Source organism: Ictalurus furcatus, chromosome 6, assembly GCF_023375685.1.
Source record: "Ictalurus furcatus strain D&B chromosome 6, Billie_1.0, whole genome shotgun sequence".
Taxonomy (NCBI): domain Eukaryota; kingdom Metazoa; phylum Chordata; class Actinopteri; order Siluriformes; family Ictaluridae; genus Ictalurus; species Ictalurus furcatus.
Window position 1 is genome coordinate 24,339,193 of NC_071260.1, and position 25,811 is coordinate 24,365,003.

The following is a 25,811-nucleotide window of genomic DNA, read 5'->3' on the forward strand; positions in this document are numbered from 1 at the left end:
TCTAGTTCTGATGCTCATCTGCCCATCGTAGGTGTTTTCGGCGGTGGACAGGGGGTCAGCGTGGGCACACTGCAGCCCCATACGCTGCAAGCTGTGAAACACTGTGTGTTCTGACACCTTTCTATCATAGCCAGCATGAACTTTTTCAGCAATTTGTGCTACAGTGGCTCTTCTGAGGGATTGGTACTAACCACTGCATACCGGGAACACCCCAGTATGTGTCTTGTAATCTTCAACACAGAATGATCAATTTAACAACAATCCCAAAATAATACTGGCATACTGTACACAGCCTTGCCTTTACAAGCCATACTGCAAATGGTACTATTAAAGAGAGAGGAAAAATACATATAATAAACAGTCCACATGAATAACTCCGTCAGGAATATAAAGCAGAACATTTTCATCTGCAAAAAACACTTTCAGCATAGAAGATAAGCATTGTTTATTTCCCCCCATTTTTCTCTCAAATTTGCTCACCTACTAATTCCCACCCACTAGCTAACTCGCCGTTATCATACAGCAGCTACCAAATGGGGAAGATGACAGTTTACACATTTTGAACTGCTGCTCATGCTGCATCACAGGGCAGATTAACACACTCGGAGAACAGCGCTATCTGCCCTCTTCCACATACATCAGCTCACAGATGCCCACGATTGGTGAGTGTCACTGTGACTGACAGAAAAGATAGCATGGCATCCCTCTCAACCAGCAAACAAGGCCAGTTTTTCATCCCTTGGCTCCCGGCCATGGATGGCTATGGTATTGTCGGGTTTCAGACTCGCAATCTCCTGATGATCGCATAAGACTACTGTTTTGTGCCACTTCGGAGCAATTTGAGGAAACGTCAGTATTCAAAAAGTACAACGTGTAGAAGCACTACAGCTCAAAAAAGACATGCGGGGAGTAAGCTATAGTGTGTATGTATGTTTTTCTGTATGCATGCATGTGTAAATGTGTTAAAATCTTAAGCTGTATGCCAAAACAACAGGATTCAAACTGTTAAAATAAACTTAAACACAATATACTACTCAACAACGATGAGTTCATGAGTCCGTCTATCTACCAATAATCTACTTCAGAAGCACTGTGGATGTGTGAAAACATCTTTAAGATACATGTCGCCTGCTACCACTAGACAACTGTAGCTAAGGACCTGTTTACACTAGTGCGTTTTCGTTTTAAAACGCCTGACTGCTGCTATGGTTATGCCTGTCGTCTACACTACTCTGGCATTTTCGACCCTCGAAAACAGTGACTTTTGGAAACGCCGAAGACCCTGTTTTACTTTGAAAACTCCGGGCTCACTTTTCAGTGTAAACGGACCAAAACGAAGACTTGTGAAAACGAAGGCGTGGCTGCCCACATTCGCCCTCTGATTGGGTCTTCTGGATAATCGCGTATCCTTCCCTGATTCGTCAAGCCCGTACCACATGACCATTACGCTACCTTGATCATATACACAACAACATGGAGACTGAACCGCAAGCTTTGCTGGCTTTGTCGTCATTCCTAGCAGCCATTGTGCAGTTAAATTCTGTATTTTATATTACTGCAGCTGCCTACATGCGCAACAGGCAATCTATGTTGTTATCGGTAACAAATCTCCTTTCAAGTGGCGTAAGCCCTAAATGGAACGCCGGTTTGGACTAGCAACCAACTTCCTGTTTAGACTTGTATGCGCATGCCCAGTGAGCATGAATGGTCATGTGACATGCGTTTTCAGACGGAGATCATTTCTGAAACACTGCGGAAACGGCAGTGCGGACGAGGATCGTTTCGCACTAGTGTAAACAGGGCCTAAGAGTGAGAGTGTGTGTGTGTGTTCCTCACCTGTCAGCTCCGTGTGGGGTTGGGCCTCTCGGTTTGTTGATCTTGGCGTAGAGGCCATCGAGCGGATCTTCAGTTGAAGGCTCTCGGCTATGATTGGTGGGGTGTGTGGCTCTCTGAGGCGACGTGCTGCGGGTCCCGTATGGAGACTGAGACGGGCGTCCTCTGAACGTGTTGATCCGGGCATAGTTGGGGTCCACGTCGTCATCATCTACCTCCGGAGAAACGAAACGATCGCGAGCCTGTCGATCTCTCAGCTCCTGGTGCTTCGCTTCAATCCTGAGAGAGGGTTCAGATATAAACACAACCACAGGGTTGGCTTCTGTGTGAAAGGTTCAGGAGATGGAATAATTAAGTGCATGTGGCTTTTCTGGAGTTTACTCCATGTGGCAATCTTTTTAATGTCCAAGATGCCTCAATTTGTTATTTTTTCTTGCTGGATGTATTTCCAGCAATACGGCTTACAGGATAAATAGGGACATGATCAATACAGAGCCAGCAAGTGCAATGGCTTGCGTCTGGGCCACACTGGACCATATGGAGAGAATAGCAGTAAGACTCGCCTCTTCTGACTCACCGTAGGCCTCGGAAAACACAACACAGAATAATGAGAAAATATCTCTCTTCATTCGACTAAATTCATTTATTTCCTGTTCTCTACTGGCAGGTTTCACACAGACCTCATAAGCTTTTTGTTTATTTTATTCTGCGTTCTTATTACAGTTTGATCACATATTATTCTAATAGTTCATGATTCTCTCAAAATAGCAAGCTGAGAGATCACTATTCAATCATTTACCTCTCCAGTGGCTACTGCTATTCTTCTACCACTGTTACAAATCCTGGAAGAGATTTACTTTCTTATTAATAATGAGGACAATATCTTGCAATATTTAAAGTACCACTACTCTTGAAAACAGGTTTTTAAATTGCATTCTTTAAATAAATAAAATAATAATAATAATAATAATAATAAAAAAAACCTGCACGTTCATCCAGCTAGCAGCTTTGGCTGGTAAATAAATCACTGAAATACAACAATGACAAAATAAACATGGATACTCAAGTCCCGCTTGTGTGGGAAGGTAAGAAAAAATATACAGATGTTCCAAATGTGAAAATTCAGGCATCATTTTAGATCTTGGCATTTTATAAGGATAAAGGTGTAAAGATGTTACTCAGCTTTTTATCTGAGCTTCAGAAATGAAAATTAAACAGATTATTATTCGATATTTGCAATGTCTCTGTGGATATTCTCAAGGGAAATTGAACACTTTTACACCAATGATACACCAAATGTAAAACACCTCCAAATAACTTACCCATGAGAAAAAAAAATGACCTATTGAAGTTTATTCTATAGCAAGAAAGACGGTCTACAGCAGTGGTCACCAAGCCTCTTCCCTGAGATCTTCCCTCCTGTAGGTTTCATCTCCGACTAAAATCTGCTTTAGTTGATCAAGAACTTCTTAAGACAATGATTAGATGGTCAAGTGGGCACGATTATGGTTGGAGCTAAAGTCTTCAGGAAGGTAGATCTCCAGGAAAAGGGTTGGTGACAACTGCTCTACAGTATAACTTATCACTGTTATTGTTACTTACTTATAAAACGCATTTTAATGGCAACAAAACCCAAGAGAAGATGAATCTGTAGTGAAATGTGTTAACCTTTTGGGCATAACACATTTATGAAACCCCCTGAATCCAAGACCATGCGAAATCTAATAGAAGACCGTTCATTATTATTAAGGTAGTAAAATGTAATACAAGGTATAATGAACACATATACACTATGACTAGTGGTATGTTCAAGCCACTAGTGTGTTTTAAGAAGATACAGGCAGATGAGGAGATTACAAACTGCCATAATTTCCATGTTCAGATTAATATTAGGAAACTGAGAGAATGTGAAAAGCTGAAAAGTCGTGGGAGGTCTCACCTCTCTCGCTCTCCTTTCATCCTCTGCAACTCTTCCTCGCTCAACAGTTCTGATGCATGCTTCAGTGTGCTCGCCTTGTTCTCACCTTTACTCTTCTCTTCCTTCTTCTTTCCAAACCTGAGACACATAAACACACACACAGCGAGAGAGAGCGAGAGAGAGAGAGAGAGAGAGTAAAATCACTGAATGCTCAATGTTTGTAAATAGCATGTATCCCCCTAGCCGCTGTGTGTGTGTGTGTTAGGGCTGGGTGGGTGTCAGTAAAGATGCTCAGTTAACATGCATCATCTCTGCCTCGCTGAGCGCCTCATGTACCCGACTGCATCTCTCTAGTTCAGTGAGGTCATTTCTTACGTGTGCGCCAGTCACACTGCTTAACCACACACCCAGATGTAAGAATAAAAACATCTCTGTCCTACACATGCACAATACTGATCCCTACACAGGTAAGTGATATCATATCCTAATGATAATATGTTAATGTTAATATGTATCTTGCACCTACACATAATTTTCATTACAGAAATAAGGCTCTCTGTGTGTGTGTGTGTGTGTGTGTGTGTGTGTGTGGGCGCACATTATGGAGCACTGGGATCTTGCTTTTTACATTAAAAAATAGACCTTCACCTTTTTTCCCCAGATTGAATTTTTAATGTTTAATTAAAGTGATGAATTAATGTTTTCATATTCAGTTTTCTTACTAATTTTTAACATAATTAATTACACAGTAAGGGAAAACATTAAATGTTATATGTATTAGGACTGTTAATGTCTTGGCTCTTATACACACACACACACACACACACACGCACACACACACACTGTGTAAAATGTAAATAAAAACAGAATGCAATGATTTGCAAATCTCATGAACCTATATGTTATTCACAATAGAAAATAGAAAACATAACAAATGTTTAAACTGAGGAAATGTAAAATAAGCTGCACCAAATAAGGTAATTTTGAATTTGATGGCTGCAACACGTCCCCCCAAAAAAAAATGGGACAGGGCAACAAAAGGCTGGAAACGTAAGTGTTACTAAGAAGAAACAGCTGGAGGTTAATTGGCAACAGGTCAGTAACATGACTGGTTATAAAAAGAGTATCTTAGAGAGGCAGTCTTTCAGAAGTAAAGGTGGTCAGAGGTTCACCAATCTGCGAAATACTGCATCTACAATTTGTGGAACAATTCCAGAATAATGTTCCTCAACACAAAATTGAGAAGACTCTGAATATCTCATCATCTACAGTACATAATATAATTGCATTCTTTTTTTTTTAATTTACATTTTACACAGTGTCCCAACTTTTTTGGAATTGGGGTTGTGTACACACACACGCACACACAGAGTTATGTGAAAACTTAAGTACACCCCATGGAAATTTAATCATCTTTGAAACATCTTTTGGGGGGGGGGGGGTCTTGGGGGAATTAGACTCGACGCTGAAACTCCTGCTTCACTGCTGCAGCGTCCGGTGTAAAATTTTATCGGTGCAGAGATTACAGAGATTACAAACTGCAGTTTTGTCATCGTTCCACACAAGAGACATCATCTTTATACACAGCACGAAATCGGTGTGTTTTCCCGCCCTCTTTTGATTGACAGGATATAATCAGCCCTGATCATCGGATGTTTTTAAACTATAATCTCTAATATATATATAGTCACACATACACACATACAGATTGCAACAGTCAAAGTCTCCAGAAGAACCGTGGCTGGTTCTGCAAGTTTCAATAAAACTTGAAGCTCAATTCCTTACTGTTCCTACTGTTGCAACTGATATAGCCATATCACCCTAAAGTTCTTGGCTAGTTTCCCACTGAAGCTACGCAGGGTTGAGCCTGGTCAGTACCTGGATGGGGGAGCTCCTGGGGAAACTAAGGTTGCTGCTGGAAGTGGTATTAGGAAGCCAGTAGGGGGTGCTCACCTTGTGATCTGTGTGGGTTTTAATGTCCCAGTATAGTGAAGGGGACACTATACTGTAAAAACAGTACCGTCTTTCAGATGAGACGTTAAACCGAGGTCCTGACTCTTTGTGGTCGTTAAAAATCCCAGGACACTTATCGTAAAAGAGTCGGGGTATACTCCAGTGTCCTGGCGAAATTCCCCCATTGGTCGTTCTCTATCAAGTCCCCCAAATAATTCCTAAATTGGCAACATCACTGTCACCTCTCCATTAATAGCTGGTGTGTGGTGGGCGTTCTGGCGCACTATGGCTGCCGTCGCATCAACCAGGTGGATGCTACACACTGGTGGTGGTTGCGGAGAACCACCCCCTTCCCCCCAATACTATATAAAGCGCTTTGAGTGTGTAGAAAAGCGTTATATAAATCTAAGGAATTATTATTATTATAAAGCTGCACTAATTCTACCTGAGACTACTTTTTTTTTAAGCAAAGGGTCGTCACACCAAATAAAGCCTTTGTTTCATCTATTACTGTTTAGTAATGGACAGTTGTTGTTTTTTTTAAAAATGGAGAATCATTTAATTTCATTATTTTTGAGGGCATCTTTGCTCTACAGCATTTCTTTGCACGCGCCCAAGACGTTTGCACAGTACTGTACGTATATATTTATAATTTTTAACTGTTTCATTAGCAAACCAAACACAGTAAGTACACAACATGTACAGTGAAAATGTCATCAGTTATCTCGAGTAGATATTTTTCCCATTTTTAATTACCTACTAAGTTTCTACTGAGATGAAAAGGAAAGAATAAAAAGCCCATTTAAAAAGGGATGAATAGGAAGCTTAGAACAGTTACACACAAGAGAAAAGTATAAACGTGCATGTACAAATGTGCTAAAACGGCATGGCAATAACTGCCCATTTACTTAATAACCAACTTAATTAACTTGTACTTAATGGCCTGAAAGTGTTACCATGCATAACATGAAAGAGCAGGAAAGAACTCTGGCTTGAATTTCATCAGCAAATAAACAGAAATCAAACTGTGGCACTATTTACAGAGCCTCTGAGAGCTGCAGGGCTGATTTACAGGGATTTTTTCCTGATCACAACAGCAGAACGGCTTTTGGACTTCCTCTAAGCTTCATGCAACGCTAAAGAGAAGGATTCGCTCCAGCCTGTGACTGTGGATCAGCCAAGCCGGGCCAGGACTTTCTCACCTGTCCCCTGACTCGACTCACCTCATCTCTCTGTCTCCATACAGCCAACATTCACCCTGTTAATACCTGGCTGTTTAGTGTGTCTTCAAAAGCAGAATTAGATCCGGATCTACCTAGGATGCTGGTGGAAATGAATAGAAATATTATTTATATATATATATATATATATATATATATATATATATATATATATATATATATATATATATATATATATATATATATAATCTGCCATGTTTTCAAACATTTATTCATTCATTTAACTTTATTATTATTTATTCATTTAACATTAAGGGCTTTATCCTGGAAGGCGTCATGGTGGATCAGAGCCCACCCTGGAAATACTGGGGATGAGGCGGGAATACACACCAGTCTATTGTAGGGCACCATACACACACATTCACACACTCATTCACATCTAGGGGCAGTTTAGCATATCCGATTCATGTACCATCATGTTTGGGGAGGTGGAAGGAAATTGGATAACCCAGAGAAACCCACATTGGCATGGACAGAATGTGGAAAAACATCACATGAATAGTAACCCGAGCTTAGGATCAAACCGGGGAACCCGGAGCTGTGAGGTGGCAACCCAAATGCTGCCCCACCACAGTATCATGGAAAACATGAACTTTTATAACGGGTCACTTTTCTGATGTGCATTGGACAGACAGCTTTATTTACATTTTCTTATCTCTCTCTCCAAGACACATTAGACACATTAGACACAACTCCTCACAAAAGACTGTCCTTTACCCTCTCCTTATTCTATGTTTAAGGAATTTTACAAGGAGAAAACTTTTGAGTGGTACAACAACTGGAAAGAACGGAGAATGCAAAGTTAGACGTCAAGTATTGACTGGATTTACATATTACACGTGATACAGATAATCATATTTCAGTGTCTCTACGTGGAGATGCATGATCACCACACAATCCAGATACAAGCTGCATAAAAGAATCAAGTGAAAACTGAGTCACTGTTTTGCCAAGGGAAAAATAGGACATGCCGATTGGAAATGATTGCTTGCTCGAAACTTAAGGCAGTGTGAATGTATGAGGACGTGTGAAGACACGTGGGAACAGATGATGGATAACACGCACGACTGTGTGAGCAATGCTACGGCGGAGACAGACAGGATTCGTTTCTCAGGTGGAACAGCTATACTGACGTCACGCAGATGGAAAGACGTATTCACAGGTCATGAGTCAGAGAGGAGCGCGACCTGAAGAGAGGACTCAGCTGTAGATCATAGACGGCTCTGCGTGACCTGCACAGGTGTTACACACACACACACACAGCAATCTTTTACTCTATTTGTCCTGACTCATTTGCAGGACCATTCTTTCTGGTGCATTGTCACAGAAATGGTACCATCACACAACACACTGTTCACCTCACAGTTGGATGAATGATCAGAACAGCGTAGCTCACGTTTGTCTCGTCCTAAGACGTTAAGTGGTTCTGAGTTTGTGTTATATACTGTGCATTGGAAGGAAAGTATTAGGGGAATTCAAGAGCTTCCCCCAGTCTACCATTAAAAACACATTTTCAACTTTTCATTTCTGAGTACAGGGAAAGGTCAAAATTGTTGTCTGGTGTAATCAGAAATACGCTACAGAGGTGGTTGAGATTAAGTTGAAAACTGCTGGAGCATTCCTTTAAATATGGTGTTTCATAAACCCTCATTCATATATACACACACACACACACACACTGCCTCCTGTCATTTGTCCTCTGGCAGGCTATCTGTGTGATTCACACCACTCTCATAACTTAATTGCTACATTTATCTCATTAAACAGGAGCTATTTCATCGTGGTGTTTGGCATGCAACCACAGCACGCCCATTCAGCTTCCTAATTAAGACCAGCACATCTGTGGCCTGAATGCTAAACAACGTACTTCCAGCCTAAATCGAAAAACGTCATGCAGATATTGTGCCCATCAATATACGTATTGATACAAGAGGGTGTAGGGCTGGTTACACTTGTACACAAGGACATCGTCAAGGAAACAAAACTGTCTGCAGGAAATGCGAAAGCAAATATGAGTCCTGCTGTAATATGCTTTAAAAGGTTAATTTGCTTGACACGTGTAAGTCAGTAAGTAATTGCTAAACGAAAACGTGTTACGCACACTGACGTGCATGTTTGCTTAATTACAAACGTGTACGGTTGTGGAGATTTGTCAAGCCGTCTTCGTGAACAAGCCGGCTGACACCCAGCTGAGGGCCGAAGCGGCTCATATAAAAATAATAAATAAATAAATAAATAAATAAATAAATAAATAAATAAACGGAGGCTGAGTATAGTTGAGCAAATGGATAAATAAAGGTAATAATTAGGCTGTCAGAAGAGGCCATACTGCTGTCGTCAGAGCTTCAGAGGAAAAGCTTCAGAAGCCATTACACATGCTGTCAGTTAACCAGAGACAGAGAGGGAGTAGCAGATATGGCACTGTGTGTCACACAGACACTTACATGTGGATTTAAACCCTCTTACTGACTACATTATGCATTATCACACTTCTTTGCCCATTCTTCGAGTTCTTTCAGAGAGGTGTCAGCTTGAAGACATGTCATTCCCACCTACCGTACATCCACTGGTAACAAACTAAGGGTACGTTTACATGACAACGACGTACTAAAAACGGAAAAGTTTTGCGTACAGACGACAACGTTGGCAAAACGATCCCCGTTCAGACCGATCAGTGAAAACGACTGAAAACGCTGTAATGTGCGTGCCAGGCCAGTAGTTGGCGATGTCACTTTGTAAAGAAACACAACGCGCCTACGCACACGAGCATTCCCGTCAACGCGTCCGCCATATCGATCCGGCCAAGACTGCCCTATAAACAAATACAAGTAAACAGGGGAGCTGCATTTTTCTGGATATAAAGCACAATAACGTTTACATTTCTCAAACGATTTCAATGGTTTATGACGGTTAGACTTGGAAAATGATTTACTGTCATAAGGAATTGTGAAAGCTCGCGTTTGTCAAGCACAGATTTGGCTTATTTTTCTTGGTTAATGAACGCTGAGACGTCCCTAACGTAAATATAATGTATATATAATATAATGTGCATAAAGTTTTTTTCATTGTGGAAATGGATTTTTCTGTCTTCAACCCCATCTTTTAGCTTTTCTTGTGCTCCAGGTCAGAATTCTATTAACAAAGCTCATTCATTTTCAAATACTGAAATATTGCAAATCGTGAGACACTGGCAGTCAGTCTGCTTTCTATATTTTATTAGCAATAAAAGGATACAGATTTACTCCAAAACAGACAATGACTAAGATAATCATCGGTGTAGATGTGGGTTAATAATGCGGTGTAGGTAACAGACGCGTCTCCGCTGGTCGTAGTAGTGATGCAGTAAATCTACACTTTGCTGGAGAAGCGTCAATACAGTCAAAATCTTGAGCAGCACAATATTTGTTTTTAAATACTCACGCGCATGACTATAGACTGAACATGTAATACGCGTAAGCATGACGTCATCGTCTTCACAGATTCTGTTTTTTATCTGTTTACACAGAAACGATAACGGCATCGTTTTCAAAAACTTGCACTTTCAGACCAGTTTTCAAAAGTTTGTGTTTTCAGGCCCCGAAACGCCGTTGTCGTGTGAACGAACAGCCAAACCGCATACAAAGTTTCCGTTTTTAATTGAAAATGTTGTCGTGTAAACGGGCCCTAACAAATAAACAGCAAAACGTATATATTTTAGCTGCAGTTACAGCTGCAAGTCGTCTGGGATATACAGTGGGGGAAATAAGTATTGAACACGTCAACATTTTTTTCAGTAAATATATTTCCAATGAGGTTATTCACATGAAATTTTCACCAGACATCAGTATTAACTCAAGAAATCTAGAAATATAAAGAATTCACAACATTAAAGTCCATAAATAAAGTTTTGTGTAATAAAGTGGAATGACAGGAAAAAAGTATTGAACAGCAGTTCTAAGAAAAAGCAGTTCTCCAAGGCATGGTAAGGCAAGGAACCAGCTGAAATCCGTAAGTAATTATACCCCCTATCTGTGTAAAGTAATATCAGCTGGGTTAGTAAATTGATGGTCTATAAAAAGGCTTTTCATTACCAAGGTGTCACACAAGAAACATCTCATGATGGGTAAAAGCAAAGAGCTCTCCCAAGACCTTTGCAACCTTATTGTTGATGGAATCGGATACAGACGTATTTCAAAACTTCTGAATCTTCCAGTAAGCACCACTGGGGCCATTATCCACAAGTGGAAGCAACATCACTCTGTCATCAACCGGCCATGCACAGGAGCTCCTCGCATGATTTCTGACCAGGGAGTCAGAAGAATAATCAGACGAATAGCCCGAGAGCCAAGGACCACTCGGAAAGAGCTCCAGAAACACTTGGAGGCAGCAGGTACCATCGTCACAGAGAAAACAATAGGCAATGCACTCCAGTGCTCACGCTCACCCCGCAAGACTACATTACTAAAGAAAAGGCATGTCGAAGCTCGTTTAAAGTTTGCTGCAACTCACTTGGACAAGCCTATGCAATACTGGGAGAGTGTAGTCTGGTCAGACGAGAGCAAAATCGAACTTTTTGGCTGTCATACTACACACCATGTTTGGAGAGGAAATGGCACTGCACATCACCCTTAAAACACAATACCAACAGTGAAGTTTGGAAGTAGAAGCATCATGGTGTGGGGCTGTTTTTCATCGCATGGTACTGGCAGACTTCATATAATTGAAGGAACGATGAATGGAGCCCTTTACCGGGAGATTCTTGAGAAGAATCTGCTGCCATCCACCAGGATGATGAAGATGAGACGTGGGTGGACCTTCCAGCAGGACAACGATCCACAGCATACAGCCAAGGAAACTATTAATTGGTTTCAGAGAAAATAAATCAAGATGTTAGAATGGCCCAGTCAATCACCTGACTTGAATCCAGTTGAACAAGATTTAAAGACAATATGTTTAGAAGAATGGGCCAAAATCACACCTGAATACTGCGGCCCATTAATTTCTTCATACAGGAAGAGTCTTGAAGCTGTCATTACAAACAAAGGCTTCTCCACTAAGTATTAAATACATTTCAGTTAGCATGTTCAATACTTTTTTCCTGCGTCATTCCTCTTTATTACACATAACTTCATTTATGGACTTTAATGTTTGGATTTCTTTATATGTGTGGATTTCTTGAGTAAATGATGATGTCTGGTGAAAATTTCATGTGAATAGCCTCATAGGAAATATATTTACTGAAAAAAATGTTGATGCATTCAATACTTATTTCCCCCACTGTATCTCGATCAGCTCTGGATCCTGATGTTTTTGTCTATTCTTCTGGGCAAAACTGCTCACGTTTTTGCTCAAGATTGGATACAGCAATTCTGAAGTCTTATCATAGATTCTCACTCGGATTCAGGTCTGGACTTTGACTCAACCATTGTACCAAATCAGGTTCTTGGTGTTGAACCTCACCAGTGCAACTTTGGCAGCATTCTTACTGAAATTGTCCTGTTGGAAGGTGAACCTCTGCCCAAGTCTCAAGTATACTGCAACAGGTTTTCTTCTAGGATTGCCCAGTATTGTTTTGTTACTGATGAGTCTCCCAGTCACCCAAGCATCCACAAAACATTATGCTACTACCACTCTACTTCATTGTGGGGATGGAGTTCTCAGGGTGATGAGCAGTGTTGGGTTTCTGTTAAACAGCACATTATCCCAAGTACGATTTTGGCCTCATCAGACTAAAGAATCATTTTTCTATGAGTCAGAGTCTTCAAACAGGACTTCATATAGCTTCTGCCCCCAGTATTAGCTTTTATTCTCATAAACTCTTCCATAAAGCTCAGCTGTGTGGAGTGTCAGGGTTATGGTTGTCCTGTGAACAGCTTCTCAGGCTCAACTGTGGATCTCCCGAGCTCTTTCAGAATTACGCTTGGTTGCTTCTCTGGCTCATGTCCTCTTTTCCCAGTCAATGAATTTTGGAGGATGGCCACCTCTAACCAGCGTCAGGCTGTACCATATTCTTTTCATTAAAAAAATAAAAAAAGATTTCAATGGTATGCCTCAAAACCCTGATTGATGCTTTTCCAGAATGTTGTCCTGTACTTCTTTTGATAGCTAAACTCTGGGATTCGTCTAGGGACTTACAGGGATTTATATTGAGATAACGAAACACCTTAATTTAAATTGAGCAATGTTTGTTATTATCATTTATCTCCCATTTCTGTAGGTGCCATTTGGACTGAATTCCAAAAGCTTCCCCAATAAGCATATAGTGCAATACATAGACATACAGAACCCATTTGTAGTGCACTTATACACGGAGCACAAAGCCTGAATACAGTCTTCGCTGGAACAAAGCTAGCTCACCTACATTAACCTAAAGCATGCAACATTAGCATGCTGGCATCATTCCTGGTCTGCCATCTATGCAAATTTGCCAATTAACTAGTCAATCTGGGAAATTGTGAACAGAATTTCTGTTTGCAGTTTTAATACATGTTTTAAAAAAATGGTGTTGTGAGAACACATATTTTGTGTAAAAATGTCGGTACTCATCTTTACTCAATAACTAGTCTTTTGTTATTTAAACATGTGATTGCACCCTAAAGGGATACTTTGTTTCCTTGGGGAACTTTTAAAGGTTCTATATGGAACCCTACAACAAAGGGTTTCCTTTCACAGAAGGTTCCAGGTAGAAAGCTTTTACAATGCTAGGACCATTGCTGATTTAAAAAAACAAAAACAAAAAAAGAACCATAAGGGAAACTTTTTTAAATGAATAATAATAATAATGAAAATAATAATGTATTTCATTTATATAGCACTTAACACTCAAGCTTGCTCAATTCAGAGACACAAAGAGATTTTGGTAGTGTAGAATCTGTCATAATTCTTTCAGCAGTTGTCCTGAATAAGCTTATAATAAAACATACATTTGTTACAAGTGAATCTTCACCCTACAAACAGGACATAAATGCTGAGTCAGCTGTGCACATGTTGCGGTGTAGAACTAAGTCTACAGACCACAGCTGGAGTACACTGGATTAAACAGCTGTAATGGCTTGGCACTTTAGTCTGTAAAAGTGACTAAGAGACAAGTCAAGCATTTCTCATATCCAAGATCAACAGAGGCCAGAACTGTCCTAATTACCACAAACACACCATCACTAATGCCTCTACATACACATCATTTTCTAATTACAACATCGCAGTTCCTCTCTCGTTCAGGAAAATGTCTCCCTCTGTTCTCTCACTATAATACAGTAATACAAGTCTAATATTTAGGTACACAAGACCGATGATATGATGTCTCTTTTTATCACTTGCTTTCATCACTTGTCTGATATTTATGAGAGGAATTTGTTTAGATAGTGAAATCTAACCTTAAAGTCTATGTCTTTGTGTGTGTGTGTGTGTGTGTGTGTGTGTGTGTGTGTGCGCGTGTGTGATGGGGAGGAGGAGTGTTACAGGACACCTGCAGACCAGCGCAAAGCCTGCCTGCTTTAATTAGCTCTCTCTGCAGCCTCTCCATATTCATTACACACTATTCCTGAGAAAAGCACACACACATTCTCTCAAAAACACACACATACACACGGGGGAAAAGAAAAACATTCACAAAGGTCTACAGAAACACTTTCGCACAGGACACAGCACACACATTCACACAAGTCAAGAGAAGATTATTAAAATAAAAAAAAGAAAAAAAAAAAGCTTCCCTATATGGGTTTGTGACAGTCTGTGCGAGTATGAGAAATATGTAAAGAAAGGAAATTAAATCTCTCTTAATTCCTGACTTGCCTTTTCATGTGCTTTCACTGACAAGAGGAGTCCGATTACTGCAGGATTCAGAGCTCAAATGAGATTAGCTGCGGTCGCGGTGATGTCACGGCTCTGACCTTTGCGACTGTCCGTGGCTCCCGATGGGGCCTGAGCTGAAATAATGAGAGCCGTCTCCATAGCAGCTTAATAGGTGCCAGTTGGAGAAAGTAAATGAACCAATCAGGAAACAGAAAGACGAGCCAGGCTAGAAAAATACGCTTTAGTGGCTTAACATTCCTGACACAACACACTGTTCATTCTCAATATCTGCAAAAGATATGAGGCCATTAAATGATGACAAAAGCTGAGCTACAAAATAATAATAATAATAATGAAAAAAAAACAACAACTTGGACACACATCAATGGAATGGGTAGACAATGCAGCGACATGGAACAATTCAGAGAGTCCTGATTGGCAGACGGAAACCTACTGAACGCGTCGGGGTTGTTCAAACAGCCAATTAGCAGCTGAGCCTGATGAATTAATTAGCATGCTCTCCAGTTATTAGAGAAAACAGGCGAGTGAATGCTGAATATTCAACAGGAGAGCAAAGACAGAACAGCACTGCATGTTCCTCTGCTCATTAGCATAAAACACAGCCAGTTCGAACACGCCATCTGTGCTACAGAGAGGCCACACACACCTTTACTTCACATGCACCTTCAAATAAATAAACACGCTAAAATACAGGGAAACTAACAGGAAGGATATGTAAGAGTATTGAGAGTTTAATCAGTTAGTGCCTCTCTTCCTTCTTTATGTACATACGTACTTCTTTACTGACAACGAGAGCTACAGAGAGCAAAATCATTTAATATAGCATAGCGTAACGTATCTCAAGCTTTAAACATGATCGCTGAATCTGAGGAAAGAGAACTGAGATAAGTGAGTGAAGGCAGTGACTCTATTAAAAAAGTCTCATAAACGTGCTAGGACACTGAGGAGACCGATCCTGACATTTTAATCTTACTCCCTTGGCATTATCAAAATAATTCCATCATTCTGTATTTCATTTATGATTATTAGAGCAGAGTTGCATTAGAGAAGAACTTTTAATAAAAATCTTCAGTCCAAACCCTGAGAGCTGTCAGTTTGTCTTTTAGGCAGCTAGGCCACGGAGTACACACACACACACACACACACACACACACACACACAGTCTGTCACTGCTGGCTCTATCATTCCTGGCTTGGCTCTGGTTAAAACTTTCCTCTTTTTAAATCATCTACTGCTGGACTAGTGAGCTCGCGCCATTTCCCAACCTTAATCAGAGAAACTGCGAAACTGTGCTCAAATCAGCAGGAACAAATGGGTTCTGTGCAGCCCACACCTCCATCACTCCCCTAGATCTGGCCATTATGAAAAGCAAAATGCCTGTAATTATGTCCCTCCATTTGGCTAGTTGGGGGGTCCGAGAGAGAGAGCTATGCACCACTCTCCATGCTTGCAGGATAATGTTGATGAAAGCTGAGGGGAGCGGGCAGGGGTGGTACGCTTAATGGCACCCTGGGTACATGATGCTGAGTGCTGACAGAGAGACAGACCTAGAGTTGCAGGGACATCTGTTTTGTGTCAAAGCCAGGCAGGAGGGCACAGGACTGTGGGAAGGGTGGGTAAGGAACCTGCCAGGCTCTGGGGCAGCCAGAATTCAACTCATACACCACTTCTACACCTTAGAGCTGAGTCAGAGAGAGAGAGAGAGAGAGAGAGAGAGAGAGAGAGAGTGCGGAGGAACTGGAGAATTCACACATACACAGAGACAGAGAGAGAGAGAGAGAGAGAGAGACAGAGGGGAATTAAGAAAAGAACACAGAAAATAGACAGAACAAATCTAACATGATTTTATCCAACATCTGACATCTAACATGAATGAGAGTGAGAAAAAAAAAAAAGAAGATCAAAACAAGAAAAGATTCAAGCAAGAAAGTGAAAGCTGGGGAAAGGTTCAGAGAGACTGACGGATAAAACAAAACAAAGAGTGCAGACAAAGGAGAAAGAAAGGACATCAGAAAGTAAGAGGACTCCCTCTAATGAGTGCATACTAATGGATGAACTGAATTGGGTGAGAGGACCAGGTGGACATCACTTCATGAAAAGGACTAAAGGAAGTGCCACACATGTGCATCTCAAAGAAACAAAATGACACAGCCAAGAAAAGAAAAGAGGAGGAAAAAAAGAGACAATCTGTGCTTCTGAGTCTCTCTCTCTCTGGCTCTCTCTCTCTCTCTCTCTCTCTCACACACACACACACACACACACACACACACACACACACACACACCCCTGCAGGCCTTTTGTCCAGCTGAGTGGCACTGGATGCCTCAAGGGTGGGGTTACAGATACCAGGGGCTACTTTGGCTGAAGAGAGTGAGTGTGTATGTGAGAGAAGAGGTTAGTGACATGAGTGAGTAAATCCACAAAAGGTCCCTTTCGCTTCTTTTCAGTGTCAGTGGGATCCGCCCTACATCACTGGATCTGTAATTATAATACAATGAGCTGCACTATTAAGGAGACCATCATTAAAGCTAATAATGATCCGCTGACAATGCTAAGCTAACATTGCCCGAATAATCACTGTAACACTGATCAAATACAATACATTAATGAAAGACATTTTTTTAAAAGAAACATTTTTTTTACATTTAAAGTGAGGACAACGCATAGAGCCAGGCAGTAATAGTTTTTTTTTTTTTTGTTTTTTTTTTGACAAATGTGACTCTAATCACAGAATAATTTGCGGTAATTTCCAGTAATTTTACACTTTAATAGAAGACTGTATGCTTCTGACAGTGAGCACAATTAAATGGACCGCTCACACACACACACGCACACACACACACACACACACACACACACACACAGACCCCCAGGGTATGGCACAGAAAACCAACAAAGGCCCTCCAGAGTCTGGGCTCTTGACCTGGATTTCACACTCACTCACACACGCACACACAAGTATGCACAAAAGCACGCACACCAATCATTAACATATGCAGCTCATCAGTGAGCTTGTGCAGGACAGCGTCTTAATCAGTTAGTGCTCTATTCTCATGTGACTATTAACATGCCAACCCCAACCCCAGACCTGAGGGCTTTTCCCAGCAACAAAACGACTCTCACATTCAAATGCAGCTTCCTGTCAGTCGGAGTGCTTTCAGTACAATGTGCATGTGCAATGTTTTCCAGTGGGACGGCTGTAAAGAATCGAGTCAGGTTCCTTTCATTGTCCTATACCTTCAGAAAGGATCAAACAGAATTACTGATGATGCTTTCTCTGATGGATGGATCTGAGGCAGGACAGGTAAGTGCACCTTCATCTGGGCAGATCAAAAGCAAGTGGACTGAAGCCGGGCATGTGGGCTGCAGAGGAGGGAGTCCTAACCTCTCGAAAACGTCCAGACTCTCTGTAAACATCAGATACCCCTTTCCTACTGACAAGATGCCCATGACGGTGACAACTGGCCTGTGTTTGACTGCAGAACCAATCTTCAGCTCTGAACCTATTTTGCCCCACCATTTTACATTCAAATTCTTTTGCATTTATATCCAGCACAAGGATTATTAGCATGCAATATGGTTTGAGCTTGCGATACATAATTTCAGGATTAATCTTCCAGTCTCACTTCGCAGTTCACAGTTTGGTTCTTACCAAATAACTAGCTGTTGAAGTTGTTGCCATGGTGATAAGATAATGAGACCCTGAGCTCCTAATGCCACCGGTTCTTGATTTCGTACCAAAAACCAGATTTGGCTGTTTTGTGCTAGAAACCTGTGGAACGGTTTCACATTAGGCAGCTAATATTGATAGAATAGGGGCTAAACTCGAACAAAGGAAGGCTGCCAATAATTGGACTGGCACTACAATCACAGCTGTGAAGCTCTGATGGAAGTAACCAACTAACCACTTCTGGAAGCATTCACCTGTCTTTACTCTTTAGCTTAACCCCCCATTCCTGTCTGCCTCTCTCTATTATAAGTTAGATGAGAGGTGCTTAACTTCCCCGAGAGATCTTGGGTTAGATTGGCTTTGAGCATGCGAGTAGAGTAATGGCAAAGGAAGCCAATCAATAGCTCTCTGCCTGATGATGGTCATTCAAGTCGTAATTGTGTAGGGTGCCTTTTCCTCCAATGGAACATAACTGCTTCCTTTTCATCTCGCAGCCTTCAGAAGACCATGCCATTACAGGCTTTGTCCAGCCTTTAATGGCTCTCGCGTCTGGGTTCTATCCGAAAGGTGGCCAATGGGAAAGCTAAATATTATACAAAGTAGACCACCTTGCATAAGCTTTTCTTCACTAAAACAAGAGCAGAAAGGGGTGATGGCCTATGCTCTTGAGACATATAATGAGTCACACAACAGGACTTTGGAGAGATTGGTGTGTAATCCGTGGCAGGCCAGTACATTTTCAGAGACGAGAAAAAGTGCCATGTGGCGTCAGCAGTGTTCCAGCTGTACTGGCCATCACAGTGAGAACCTCCTGGCCGTTTGACGCTACACCTCCCACTGCTGCCATGCCAGCCGCATCGCTTGCATACATTAGCAGCTTTGAGCGGCGCTGACGAGCTAAAGCCTCATCACACCTCGTCGAGCAAACAGCCTGCTAATTACGTATAGAGACACTGTCCCGGGCGGCTCGGAGAGACAACTGCACATTAAAATGAATGTTGGTTGGCAGTGCTAACGCACATTAACAAGATGCTGTCCTTCTGCTTTGGCAATCGGGTCCAGGCCTGTAAGCTTATAAGTGCAAGATTATCAGAACATGGATGGACAGAACAATGGAAAGCGAGTGAGAAAGAAAACAGAAGGACTAGAAGAACCCTAGTTTAAGTGGTATGGAGCAGAAGGACAGGGCTGGATGGACAACGCAACAGACTGCCGAGCAGAACGCCTTTCCTCTGCCCGAGTCTCTGGATCCTGCTTGTGCTCACCACCAGATTCTCTGGTAAAGTTTGGAAGAACTTTTCCCGCGTCCATCATCCTCTTTGTTCCAACTTAACCCCGTAGAACCTTGGAGAACATTTGTGGATTTGCTGTGCTCCATTTGTTTTTCAAGATGGAGCCGTATGTTGACAAATTTGATTTGTATCTAAGCCTAACATTGAGGCCTGCAAACCAAACGGTTAGAACTCAGGCTCAGAGGAATTACTGCTCATAAATGAAAAGTGCTCTAGTGATTGCATGGCTGACAGAAAAAAAAACAAAACAACAAATACGCTCAGATCGGTTAAGTTTATTAATTCATAAATATTCCCACACACATCTTGAAATGATTTTTTTTCTTGCCAGCCTCCGACACTTGACTGACATTGCATATTGGTAAAGCCTCCGTAAATGACAGAACGGTTTGAGGAATATGTCCAGCTTGAGGAGGAAATCTATAATTCATTTGGTTGTGACTGTCTTCTGACTTACCGTGAAATGCAAACAGACTCGGGGTGGCTTAGAGGAAGAAAGAAGCTCACGCAAATTCTCCAGCTAAAAAGCGCACCCTTGTGATATATGCTGAACTGTGGATTTTTCGTTCCTCTGAAGGATAGAAGCGCATTTCTGCTCTAAGCAAAGAAATCCATCAATAAACGTAAGCTTAGTACTGAGCCAACGTGAAAGACGGGCCAAAAATCTATTGAGTGTATTCACTATTAGGTGTTTTTAAGAGCTTTCTGCAGTTTAGCTCGTGGTCACTGAGCAAGCTCATACCAGACCATTATACCAAATATGGAGGGAAAGCCTACGAGGCATAGGCTATAATCATACTCATGCTCAGAGCTCCACTAATCTGTCCTGTTCATTAGCACACTGTGCACATTGTTAACATTAGCCACAAAGGCCTGTAATAGCACAAATTACACTGTCATCCTCCAGCGTAATCATCATCCTCCACTCCAAAGACATTAGTGCAAAGCAAGGCTTGGAAACTAATAGACAAGCAGGTGGGTAATGGCACACAAATAGGCTGAGGATAACACAGAAAACGAACTCAACCTACGTACTTCTGTGATTTATAATCGCTCGTCCTACTGCAAATGATCTTATCAAAGTTCTGCTTTGTTAATCACGACTATAAATCAGCGATGGCAGAAAACATCTTTACTAAATGAGATTATTAGGGTTAGTTCATCATGTATCTGCTGACCATGTTCCTTTCCAGCATCTTCATTTACTCATCCAGAAACGTGCCGTAATTAAATACCACTATAATGTAATTTTCTTCTCTTATTATCTTCAGATCAGTTATCAGAGAAAATAAACTACTACGTTTTAATAATCTGTTCTAACCCAAGAAAAGATCAGAGTCACACGCACACAAAAATACTTGTGTGGGGTCAGCGTGTAAATGTGTGACCGGGGTCTCCATCCAAATATATTTATTTAATGTTTCCACCTGCAAGATAGCGGTACTCATTCTGGAGCCCAACTTTTGTTGTCCAGTGTAAAAGAGCTGGTTCCCTATCGCCAAAATCTTTTTGGTTCTAGCAATAACATGCCACTGGGCAGGAAACAAGGAATGGTGATGTCAGGGGTATCATTACATCGCCATGGCAATCTCAAGAAATGTTCACAATAGTTATTAAAAATGGATCTGACCAGTGTACAGCTTATTATTATTATTATTATTTTTTTTACAATATTAGATAGTACATCTCCAAACCAGTAGTCCTGAAGAAACATCCTTACTTGAAATGGCTACGGCTAATTCTAATACAAGGAACAAAATCACGTATCTGTCAAAAGAGCGTTGATGCTGAAGGATTTGACTTTGGATCGCTATTTATTTTTTTTTTATTTTTAAATCTCTCTTACACACTACCAGTGCTCCCATGATGCTATACTTGGTTGCACACTTCTGATGATGCTCCCATGCAGGGAAAAAAAAGGAAATCAGCTCAAATGTCAGTTGTGTCACTCTGTTGGAGTAACTGACATTGCATTTTAGTGCATTTTTGAAAGTACAAACAGGAAAACAGAGTCCCTCAGTCATCCAAAATTCAGTCCCGACTACAAATAATGCTAGCTAGCTGCACTGGACGTGACCTTAGCAAGTCATGCTAACGGTTCAACGCCTCTGATTGTTCACCTGTTAAATCTTGTTAGCATAGTTAGCATGGGGCGAGTACCTGAAACTATGCTCCGTCAGCTAAAGCCATAGTCTGACTGAACGGCAATAAAACTCACCTGGTGGAAAAGCCAATTCACTGGAAGGGACGTTATGAAATGATCTCATTCGTTTTTGGTTACTGAAATAAAATGAACTGCTATTAGAAACAAATGTGCATCTTTAATGTTCCACATCTTTTCCTCTTCAGTTAATTAGCTTTTCCACCAGGTAAATTTGATTGGATTTTATTTCATTTATTGTTTAGTCTGACTTTACATTCTTTGGCTGAGAAATCAGGAAAACATAATTTTCACATGGTTCCCATGTTTGCACCACTGACAATAACAGTTATTATTCTTAAGATTACATAAGAATTTGGCTCTCAAAGTGGTGGAAAAGCAGACAAGTGTACACAAAGGATCACTGGTTTCCTGGAAGGGCAGCAGCATCTCAGAGTTTCACTTCCACAGTTAAAATGATGAATTGTGTCACTAATGGGAATTAACACTTCTTACAATCGTCAAATACTATCACTGACTCTCAATCTTAGTGCTAGAATATTGTAATGTGTACTAAACAAGACCTCTAGTGAGTGACATATCATGGTTTGGCGTGTTAGTTGTACTGTCAGATACATGCTGTCCGGGGCAAAGAGTCTCTGGAGCCTGGAGCTGTGATTTTCTCCTGCTTTTACGGCCACAATTTACACTGAAAGGCAACGTCTACACACAGTGTGCATTTTAGTACAGAGCATGGGAGTGGAACTGTCATTCACAAAACACACATAAGGACAGCATATGGTGAAGGGGAAGCTAATTCTGCCTCTGTCAGGAACGCATGTCTTCAGAGCTCAACGATTTGCCAATAGAAGCTGTACTCTCTCATTTTCCACACACAGGCTATTTCTGTAAGCGCTCCAGTCAAGGCTAGCATAGCTAAAGCACAAATCAGTGACTGCACCACCCATAAACACAAATAATGGTTAGGAAAGGGTGTCTGCTGCTTCTGACAGCACGACCTGCATGTTTAATAAAAAGCATGCGCACACACACACTACATTTAGTGTACACTATTTGATATTTAGACATGAGGTAAAACAATGTAACATAAAAGTTTATCTTTTATTTACTCCAGTAAGATTACTAAAGTAATCCGTATGAAATCCACTCTCAGAATTCTAGTTTATTTAAGTTTTATCCACCGCTGCTTGACATGTTTTAGACTAAACTTGGGACCGAGACGGTCATCTCGTTTAAACGCGAAGTGATGAACTAGTAACGTTCCTCCACTTTTCAGTACCGATTTTACTGGCTTACATTCTCACTCCTCGCTGTTTTTTTTTTCTTTCCTGAAAATCTGCCTAACAGCACTCTTCTTTTTCAATCCAATGGCTAACAATAGCATTTTTTGCCGTTCATACGAGTCTTAGTATATGAGTGGAGTGGAGCGGCAGCAATTTCCTCTCTCCACTCAAACTGTTCTATAATCACTCCCACTCCACTCCAGCTTTTCTATTTTCCGCTCCTCGCTCACTCGCCACTCGAAGCGTTCTCTAATCACACCGCTCACATACTGACACTTACTGTTAGTAGTTTTAATTAACCATTTTTGATCATTTTCGCACTGTCCATGTGAAATTACTCAGCAAACTCCAGGCTTGTCAACAAATGCATCATCAAATTGAATAATGGGCTGTTTTTGTGTGTGTGGGGTATACTGGGGCGATTTCGGACCGAAATCAGAATGAGTAAAAGCACTGACGCTACAATGTTTGAAAAAGCCACTTCTCACACTGGGCAAAATGGCACCGCTCCGCTCCTCGCTGTGAGTTTGAATTTCACTCTCTGGTTCAAATACATACACACACTCTTACAGAGAGAGTTTAATGCAAAGGGAAATGTGTTGCTGTATGGTGTGCATCACAACAATCACAAGCATTTCAGAAATAAACCAGAAACACAAAAAGGGTCAAGATTAGATTAGAAACATACACAAAAGAGTCGCTTACAGCTTTCTCTCATTCTTTGCAGTCGGAAGAATTACTGAGCTAATTCTGAGGTAATTCTTCTGACTGAAAACAATGAGAGACTGTCCATCTCACCGTCTTCTCGTAAACACAGACAGAGTGAGAATCTCCAGATGCCAGTAACCTTTTCCAGATTTATCACAAAGTCACCTATTGTGACAAGACACTTATAAATACACAGTATTGGACTACTGTACTGTACTAGACTACTACTATACAATACATATACTATACAAGCTGATCTTTGGCAGATAAACAGAAACAGTGTGAGAAAAACAAGGGATAAAGGGACTGACAGGTAAGCTGACGTTCCCATATATAGTTCCAAATCAAAAGATTGTTCTTTCCACGCTGCAGTTGAGGCAGGTCTCTGATTGTTAGAACTCGGAAACCGGCCTGAGCGAGTCCGCGGCTCATCTCCTCTCGTTAATGTAATCAAAGGCAGGAACGGCCCCGATAATGAAAAGTGGAATAAGACGGAACAAGAAGCTCGGCACAGAGGTGCTATTCAGACACGCGGGAGAGCGAGGAGGCTGAATCAAGCCGCTGTCGCTGTCCTTTCAGAAGCCAGACGCAATCACGTATTCATGGATTTCCCCATTCAGCGAATAATCTTAATCAGGACATTGTATCTTGGAAATCAAAGAAGCTATGATTGAACTTCCATCAAAAGAGTGGCTTTCAGGGATTTATATGGAGATCTAGAATGGAAAGCCCACTAATCCGACCGGTTTCTGTATGCCAGGCTTCAATCTAAAGGCAACAGCCACCCGCAACCTGCTTGTGATACTGTTACCATGGAGAGCTCTGGACTGAGAAGGCCACAACCTTTAAAGGATAAACCTATCTCCACTCGAGATCATTATCTGCTCTTTTAAAGGTGAGCTTGGCGTCAGTGGTGGCAGCTGTCTCTTAGATGCTGACCAGTTTTAGCATGTACAAAGTTCCCATTTTTGATCATCATCGTCGTCGTGGTGAATTTGGACAGAGTCGTGTCACTCTAAAATCTTCCAGGACAATCTCATAGGGAAGAACATGCTCCCGTCTGTAAGTGTACACTGTTTATGCAGTAGGTGTTGGCTAATGGAAGCCAGATGCAGCAGCTGTCTCCTGCACATCAAAAGTGCTGAGGAGAGCAAACACAAGAGTACAGACAGGAGGAAACGCTTAAACAATGAGAAGGAGGAGGGAGTCATGTAGCTGGGTGAGGGTGCTGCTCCATCACTGTCGGCCTCTGAAAGGGAATATATAAGCAGCACCATCTGTGACTGCTCCTCTCTTCTCTCCTTTTAGGGACTATTAGCAGAGTCGCTAAAGGGCAGACATGCCAGCCTTCAGTCACACATATGCACAAATGCGCACACACACACACACACACACACACACACACACACGCCAAGTTTAGAAGAAAAGTGTTAGGTAGATTACTCTTGTAACTGCATCCTGATTCATTAAGGTTGTTTTCACACTTGCATTTTTTTTGAGACTTGCTAAAGAGTTCACTATGTTTCACTACGTGCGAAAGCTGTTTTCCAGACGGCAACGGTCCAGAAAACCGAACCCGGGTCCTCCTGAAAACGCTGGTCTGGGACACACTTCCAACAAACCGTCATGCGATCTCTGCTCTCGAAAACATACTACCTGCCATTTTGGAAAACGGCGTGTACAAAAGTTATATATGGAATTGCATAATCGATCCGTGGTTCGGAAAAAATTCTTCTACCCTCTTCAGGCAATCCTCCGATTATGAGCTCCACACCCAAAGGAGCACAGAATCAGTCCAGAGTGCAGACTTGAGTATTTGGGCCAAGTCTGAAAACGCCCTAAATGCAGGTTCATCTAAATGAATGAATTCACGGTTAGATTAGTTAACTCGGGCATTGAGCCCATGCTTTTTTTCCTAACCCTGATGTCTCTCTCTCTCTCGCTCCTATAAATACTATACT

The 25,811-nt window shown here is 41.4% G+C and overlaps 1 protein-coding gene across 3 annotated transcripts in view; it reads right to left on the minus strand.

Annotated features, from left to right (window-relative positions):
* The window catches only part of pard3bb (par-3 family cell polarity regulator beta b), a 321,269-nt gene that overhangs the window by 55,689 nt on the left and 239,769 nt on the right, over positions 1-25,811 (minus strand). For all 3 annotated transcript variants that reach the window (XM_053627241.1, XM_053627242.1, XM_053627240.1), the window contains 2 exons: positions 3,773-3,889; positions 1,837-2,112 (listed from right to left, as the gene is read on the minus strand). In XM_053627241.1, coding sequence (XP_053483216.1) covers positions 1,837-2,112; positions 3,773-3,889 — 393 coding nt within the window. The remainder of the gene's footprint in view (positions 1-1,836; positions 2,113-3,772; positions 3,890-25,811) is intronic.